The 8,168-nt window shown below is 53.4% G+C and overlaps 2 protein-coding genes across 2 annotated transcripts in view; one reads left to right on the top strand and one right to left on the bottom strand.

Annotated features, from left to right (window-relative positions):
* Positions 1–957: 957 nt before the first annotated feature.
* On the bottom strand, positions 958–7,918 carry TAS1R1 (taste 1 receptor member 1). The gene is made up of 6 exons (XM_019541159.1): positions 7,740–7,918; positions 6,562–6,868; positions 5,295–6,077; positions 4,594–4,806; positions 4,175–4,295; positions 958–2,740 (listed from the first exon to the last, which is right to left on the bottom strand). The coding sequence occupies exons 1-6, from the start codon at positions 7,904–7,906 to the stop codon at positions 1,809–1,811; spliced, it is 2,523 nt and encodes an 840-aa protein (XP_019396704.1). The 5' UTR covers positions 7,907–7,918; the 3' UTR covers positions 958–1,808.
* NOL9 (nucleolar protein 9) overlaps positions 7,905–8,168 on the top strand; it is an 11,314-nt gene continuing 11,050 nt past the window's right edge. Inside the window, exon 1 of the mRNA XM_019541693.1 lies at positions 7,905–8,054. Within this exon, the coding sequence (XP_019397238.1) occupies positions 7,905–8,054 (150 nt within the window). The remainder of the gene's footprint in view (positions 8,055–8,168) is intronic.

The raw sequence follows: 8,168 nt of genomic DNA on the forward strand, positions 1-8,168 counted from the left end.
CTCTTCACCTGGGGCCAAGCTCCTTGCACCTCTGCACATGAAAGTTCCATCCCCAGTGACTATCACTGGAGTTCTGGCCTGGAAAGAGACTCCTGTATACGTGGCAGCCAGCACTTTGTCTCTGACTATCCTTGGAGGACCCCTGAGAGAGAGAAACCTAGTTCTTCTTAGCCTCCCATACAAATCAAACAAGCCTTGAGAACCTTAGCTTGGAGCCTGGGAAAGACTCTTCTACCTCCCTAGACATAAAGTGTTGGGTGAGGTTAGGGGAACTTGAGTGACTGGGGTTGGCTCTTTAGGTGCTGTGTGTAGGTGTTGGGGGGAGACACTTGGGTGTTGTCTTCCACTGTGTACCTGCAGCTTAAAAATAAAAGTTTAATTTCTGGATGTGTAACAGAGGACTGACTGGTTTGTCAGGGAGTAAGAGTGAAACAGCTTTACTTGCTCAGTGTCCTGCAGGAATAAATGGGCTGCGGTATGCCTCTGGGCCTGATGCTGAGCAACAGTATCCCTGAACTCCTGTCACTGTTGTGGGGCCTTAGGGACTTATCCTAGGTTAGCCCATCACTGCACCCTTTCTCTGCCCACCTGGAACTGACAAGGCCCATGGTCACAGCATCCTGGCAAGCTGGACCAACCAGCCAACCTCCTAAAGAGCCTCTCAGCTGCTCTGGGTTTAGAGCTCCTGCTGACCTAAAAAAGTCTATCTGCTTTCCAAACCTCACCCTGCTCACTTCCACAGGACACTGGCCTCTTGTTCCAGCCTGAAGGGACCTCCCGCTCCAGTCATTCCTTCCACTAAGTAGAGACAAAAAGGAAGAGAAGCTCTGTCTCCTGGGGCATGAGTATTTAATAGCCAGGTCACAGTATCAGTACCCTCCAGCTATGCTTCTCCATTGCCCTATTTGCAGTGGAGCATTACCCTGTCACTCCTGTTCTCTTACACAGAAAGACTACGCCTGCTGTTGTCTCCACAGCTTGTGGCCTGCAAGACCAAAGCCAGGCAACTTGTGGGCAGTGCTGCCACCCTGTGGCCATAAGAAACCTATGCAAAGGAGAAGGGTACTCCATGAAATGCTGGAAAGGACAAGCCTGATGAGAGCTAAGCTGCAAACAGCACTGGTTGACATGTGACCTTGTGGCTCAGCAAGCACAGGGTGAGAGATGATGCAGTCATGAAGCTGGTACAGTAATTTCAGGGTAGGCTTGGGAGCATCTTGTATGTTGGGGAGAAGCAAAGACCAACGTGGGGAAGAGCATTTTTTCCCCTGGCTGGGCTAGCCCAGGTGCTCTGCACCCATACTCCTTCCCACATTCTTCCCACCAAACTGCAGCTACTTGTACCTTGGAGCCTTGCCAAATTCCTGTACATGGCTTCAGGAAGGGGCCAAGCTTCTGATTTGCAGGAACTAAGCCTAATGGGCAGGTGAAGGACCATGATGGGCAACATGTGCTCTATCCAAGAAGGTGCCATGGGGCTTTGACAGCATGAATAACAAAGCTGGGAGTACATTGATCAGCCCTGGTCTTGCTGTTCTCAGAGTAGCTACTTCTTGAAACACAGAGCATTCCCTGCAGTAACCATCCCCTGCCTTCTTCCAGCCCCTCTCACCTCCCAGGCTGGCAGGTCAGTTGCTGTGGTCAGGGTAGAAAGAAGCTGCAGAGCTGAGTTTAGCTTGCTGTACTAGCTTCTGAGTCATGCCCTCCCCATCATGCCAAGGAAGTGAGAGGTCTGGAGGCCTCAGAGGCCAAAAGCAGGGCTGCTGTGGGAGGTACAACCCTAGGGTTTCCATCCCCTCTTCTCCAGCTCAGGCTGAGCTCCTCCTGGTGGTGTAGCTCTGGATAGCCATCTGGAAGTACTCAGTGGTGTTGAGATCAGCTCGGAAGAGGATGATGTAGCCTTTGGGGAGGAAGTAGCCTCCAAAGACCCCAGCAAGGGTGCATAACAGGGAGAGCATATTCATGGCCACCAGGTACTTGCCCTGGTAGATGCTGTAGGTGGTGAAGTAGGAAATGGAGCAGGTGAAATAGATGAGCAGGCTGAAGGTGATGCATTTGGCTTCGCTATAGTTCTTAGGCAGGTCTGTCCCCATGTAGCTGAAGACAAAGCAACAGACACTGAGCAGCACATTGTAGAACACTGCGAACATGACAAGCACAGAGTTCTCCTGGGAGCATTCAAAAAGGATGACTTCTGCAACCCTCTCATAGTCCTTGTGAGGTACTGAGGGGTTGGTCACAAGCAAAGCCAGGCTCAACATCACTTGGACAGCTGTGCTAGCTCCAATGAACAGGTTGGGCCCATTGTGTCTCATCCAAGTCTCATAGAGGGCAGGCCACTTGGCAGCCAGCTTGAAGATGCAGACTATCTGGAAAGAACGGACAGCCATGCAAGAAAGGCAGATGGAGAAGCTGATGGAGAATACTGGCAGGCGCAGCTGGCATGTTAGCCAGCTGGGTTTGCCAAAGTGGCAGTAGAGGCTGCTGCTGGCACAGGCCAGAGCACCAAGCATGAGGAAGCACATCTTGCCACCAGCAGATTTGACCACAGGTGTGGTGGTGTTCAGTGCAAAGATGATGGCTGTGCTCATCAGGAGCAGCATCAAGAGGGTGATGGCTGTCAGCAGTGCCCAGGAAACAGGCTCAGCCCAGGACAGGAACTCAATATGCCGCTCAAAGCAGGTTTCACTATGCACTGGGGCCCACTGACTTTTCTTACAGGACTGGCATGTGTAGAGGTCTGTAGAGAAAGGAAATCCATAGAAGAACTGATGAATTTCAGAAACCCAGTAAGCCAGTTACACCCTACCTTACTAGAACACCTCACATAAAAGGATCTGGTGCTTAGTGAACAGTGTACCACCCATCAGTGAGATGCAGCTGCTTCTGGGGAGTAATGCAGCAGCTGTCCTGCAGCACAGAGAAGGTGCTTGGGGTCCTTGGGTGACACGAGAATGCCTTGGGGTCCTCAGTGCCATGGGTTCTGTGTGCACAGCCTCCAGGAGACAGTTCAGGGAACCAGTCAGAAAGGTAACAGACCCTAAAGCCTTGGGACAGTAGCAGCAACTCAAGTGACCTGGCTAGTCCTGTGCAAAGACAGTTGAGGCAAGTGAAAGGAAATGCTCTGGTCTTTGCAGCTCTTTCTGCAAGAGCCCACCTCAGCCAGGCACAGCTCCTGGGGACCTAGTTGGGAAATGGGGCTTATAGGCCCTGTGGCTTCCAGCTAGTGTCCTGGCTCTGGCATTTCACTGAGCACTGCAGTGATTCTTTCCTGGGATAGGGAAGGCACTTCAAGGTTTCAGCAGTGCAAGAGCCCCAGAGCCTGGAATACATCTGCAGCAGCTGCTCTCTAGGTGCAGGGCAATTATCTGGGCAGGCACTAGATAATTTTCACTGCTGCCTCCCCATTGCCTGGGCCTTGAGCCCTTGGGGAAAGAGCACGCCTGCTTGCTTTTTCTGAGTGCAGAACAAAGGGGCCAAAGATGTTTCTTGCTTTGGGCTTGTTTGTGCAGCTGGCTCACTAGGCAGACTGTCCTGCAGCCAGCATAAGGCCCCCCGGGACAGAAGTATTTCCATACCACTCCTGCTGTCCCAGAGCAACCACCAACTGAACTCTGCATCAGCACTTTGCTGCCATCTGGGGCTGCTCCATTCTCCCTGGAGACAAAGACAACTCTGGGCAGGTTCTTCCTCCCATAGGATGTGGAGCAGGCAGCAGCTGCTGAATAAGCCTTCCCTTCCCCAACCTCACCATGAGCAGGAAGGAGAAGAGCATCTCATAGGCTTAATCTCACCTGTTCATTTGGCTGCATCAAACCACAAGATTTATAGCCCCCCAAGAATGTGCTGGAGCAAAGCTGAGTTTTGCATACCACAGCAGCCCTTCGGAAGGACTATGCAAGTGGGGAAGCCAGAGAACAACCTGTACTTGGCATATTTGCATCTTAAAGCCTGGTTACTGGGACAGCAAGAGGAGGAAGAGGGAATGAGGAGGAAGAAGAGGATTCTGGACAGAGAAGAGCAAAAGCAAACTTAAGGACTTTGAAGAACACAGGAGCTAGAGTAAGCATGGAAGAGGAGCAGATGAGTAGGAAGCCAGGCACACACCATGCTAGATTGGAGGGGTGGGGGTAGTTGGGGCAGAGTAGGACAAGCTGCTTGGGGCTGTACTGACCACTCCTGTTGAGGAAAGTTCCTGCTGGGCAGGCCTCACAGTCGAAGCAGCAGCGGTGAATCCCCACTTGTGTCCTCTTCTCTCCTCTTTCACAAGGCTTGGAACATATGGAGGCAGGAACCTAGGTGGGAGCCCAGCAAACATCAGACCTACAAGGAACTGAATGCCTGCCAGCAGCCTGAACAGCCCCACCTACTGTGGGCAGGAACCAGTTGCCAGCCTGGGGAATACAGCTGTGACTGGAAGGTGTGAAACTAGCGAACCATAATAGCAGAAGTGAGGCCAAGCCTCTCTTTTGCCACCCACCCCCAACCTCCCAGGGACCTGTTCTCCAAAGCCATCTTCCAAGAACTAATTCTGAATGACAAGAAATACTCTTCAGTACCAGTACCCTGCCCCCCTCTCCATGCTCTGGGCACCTGATTGTCCTCAGTGTGCCATACAATTCTGTCCCAATCAATGCTCAGCCTGTTGGGGTTGCGACTGAAAGATCCAATGGTATCAAAAGACCAGGCTGAGCCAGTCCACTTCCACATGATAAGGTCATAGCCAGTTATGGGATCCCCGTTGTCATCAAAGTATACCCAGTTCTTGTGCAGGCTGAAATTCACTTGCTTGATTTTTTGCAGGAGCTGCATACAAAGAAGCAGAAAGAAGAGTCCCTTGTTATGGCACAAGATGCCTTCAGGTCAGGGCAAGTCTGGCAGCTAAGAACTACTGATTTTGAATGAGCTTTAGGTAGTGTTGATGGTTAAGGATTTGGCTAATGTCTCCCACATTAGTACCCTGGTCACTGGAGCCCCCTTCATCTCTTTTGCATCTTTCCAGGGAAGAGTAGGACCCTTTAGCAAGTACTGCTGGAATTGTTTTGTGGCTAAAACTTGATCTGCACACAAATCTTATTGTCAACTGCCTGGCTTGCAGATCTGAGAACCACATGAGTTCATCTTCTCTCCTCTGATGCGTCCACAGCCCTATGTTCCCTCTTTTTTCCAGCCCCTTGTCTGTCTGCATAGCAGTCGTGCCTGTTGTGAGCTAGGCTTTACAGAGGCTTGCCAGAGTGAAGCTTCACACCCCAGTGTGGACAGGGGGAAGAGGGCAAGTTTAGTTTTGCACTCACCTGCCAAGGGTAGACTTCGTCCTTGCGGCATGCTCCCGAGTTGCAGCCCAGTAGGCTGTGCAGGCCATGAGCCACAGCATACACTGCTGAGTACACATTGTAGGAGGACTTCATAGCCCGAGGGTCAGACGTAGGAGGGAGCAAGTGGCACTGTGTGCATAGCTGATTGCAGCTTGGGCCAGTATCACTGATGTTAAGGTGATTATTGCTCCCAGTATCCCACCACTTAGCCCCCAGATCAGAGGCACATGCAGCTGGCTGGGTATTTTCACTGGCCCGCATTCCTGCAAACTGGCCATCCTTGACTGACATTCCAATCACTGTACCAACCTGGTAGATGCCAGGGACATCTGAGACCAGTGGGGCTAGCAACCAGTTCTCCGTACCCACCCAGACTTTTCCTGTCACATTCTCCTGAACTACTACTTCAAAGAAGACCCTGGCACTGCGTCTGTCAGAGAAGATGATTGTGACGTTGACTTTGGTGCCTACAATATCTCTAACCATCTTCTTCAGTTCTAGGCTGCTGGCATTCTTGTTTGCAGGGATGAGTCCTCGGTAGGCAACACAGATGTCACGCTTAGTCATTGCCTTGTACAAGGTCTGCATCCCCTTCCTACCATAGTCAGTATCACTGCCAACCATGGCAACCCAGTTCCACCTGAAATCCTCCATTAAAAACACCATGGCTTCCACCTGGACACTGTCGCTGGGGATGGTACGTAGAAATGAGGGGTAGGTATGCTTCAAGCTCAGTATCTCTGTGGAGGCTTCGTAACTAATCTGTTGAAGGGAAACAGGAAGGAGTTATTGCTTTCACTGAGCTGCAACAGTCAGGGCGATAAAAGGGACTGGCACCTAGTGGTGGTACCAAGCAGGGCAAAGCAGGTTGCTACTCAGCAGTGTCTTGAGGAGGAACTCACTTGAGCAGCGTTAGCCCTGGTGGGGTAAGAACAGGTATTTGGGCCGTGGAAGGGCTGGCTGTGCCACTCAGCACTGTCACCACAGATACTTTCAGAAAGCATCCCTGTCTGCAGGATTTGCACAAGCCTGTAGTGCTAGGGCTGGGAGTGCAACTGAGCTTTAGTCCCAGCTGTTGCAAAAGAATGTAGGGTTTGCCTTGTCTGCACAGAGCTCTTATTGTCCAACTGCTTCCTCTCAACTACAGCTACTCCCTGCAGTCATCATTATTAACCAAATAATCACCCCAGGGCTACTGTCCCTCTTTACAATACATCTGGCACTACTCCAGAGAAGCTCTAGTTACCTCTGGCATGAGGAAAATGCTCAGTATAGCTGCAGATGTGAGGGCAAAACCGCTGCTGTGTGGCCCAATCACAGCCAGAGCCCTGGGCTGGTAGTGTGAAAAGTTGCTGATCATCTCCACACGGCGCCGCATGTTCTGGGCGAGGACACCCAGTGTTGCATACATGTTGGCAGACTCTGAGCATGCATCATAGATCTCGTAGCCCAAAGTGATGTTGGGGAGGAGGCTGCTGGAATTGTTTATCTCTTCAATGGTAAATCGCATGGTTCGGAAAAGTTGGTAGTCATGGCTGCTCAAAGTGTCAACTCTGCAGAAACACAGACAGCACTGAAGGGGGCATCTGAGAGGGGATTACTTCATGGATCAGCTTGGTGGGAGTCAAATCACTAGAGTGCTTGGGCAGTGCCTTGCACAGTACTGTGGTCAAACTGACGCACTGAGTCCTGGGAGGCAGGGAGACTGGAGTCTGAACAGGCTTCAGTGCAGGCACTCTGACTGCCATAGGCAGAACATCTCTCTGTTTCTACACATCTGTATGCTGGCTGCTTGGTTCCTTGTTTGTAAAGTGCACTGACAACGTGATGTGTTTATAATGACTCCTAACTTTTACTACAAGGGAAGAAAGCTGGACTAGCAGCACAAACAACATAGGCTCCTTTTGTACACTGCTCCACAGTGCAAAAGTCAGCTCTTGCCTGTTAATCAGATCCTCACTATCACCCTTGGCATCATCCGGTGGACAATTTCCCATGGAGCACATTTGCTACCCTGCTCTGACTGCACAGCAAACACCATATCCATGGGAGTCCCTCAGCACAGCATCAGGGAGCTGTCACTTGTGGGGCTTCCCGACACGGCCCCCACGTACCGCAGCACGAGTCTGGGACGGCCGCTCTCACCGAGGGACAGAGGCGGGCAGCAGGACTGCGGGGCAGCGAGCAGATGGGAAGGGGCGGTATGAACGAGGCAAAGGGAAAACCAAGGCGCAAGTCTGTGGCGGGACCTTAGCGAGCCGTGTCACGGCTGAAAGGCGGCGGCGAGCCGCCCAGCTAGAGACACCGGCTCCGCACTGCTGGCGGCTTCCCTGAGCCCCGCGGCCCCACCGCAGCCCCTCGGGCTCGGCGAGCCGTGCTCCGCCTCCCGCCCGCGAGCACGGGGCCGGCCCCGCCGCCACGCACCTGTCGCACTGCTGCACCTCGGGCCGGGCCGCGGCGGCGGGCGCAACGTGGATCTGGAACAGCCCCGCCACGGTGTAGTGGCCGCGGCGCGTGAACCGGGCGGGGCAATGCGGCGCCCGACAGCGCGACGCCACGAGCAGCAGCAGGAGCAGCAGCACGGCGCGCATGGTAGCGGGAGGCCGGGCTGAGCTCGAAGTCCCCCACAGCGCCGCTTTTGCCGCGGCATTTCCACAGCAGGGCGGAGCCAGCACCACGCCCCTCGGGCTCATGGAAATCTCGCGAGAGCTCGCGAGCCGGCGTTGCTGGGACGGCGCGGTGGGTCCCGCCCCGCTGTCGCGAGGTTTGGGGGAAGCCCAACGGGAGGAGGCGCTGAGGCCGTCATGCCGGCGCCGCTGCCCGCCCGCCGCGCGCCCTCAGTCCCGCCCCTGG

This window comes from Crocodylus porosus, unplaced genomic scaffold, assembly GCF_001723895.1.
Source record: "Crocodylus porosus isolate Cpor-Errol unplaced genomic scaffold, CroPor_comp1, whole genome shotgun sequence".
NCBI lineage: Eukaryota > Metazoa > Chordata > Crocodylia > Crocodylidae > Crocodylus > Crocodylus porosus.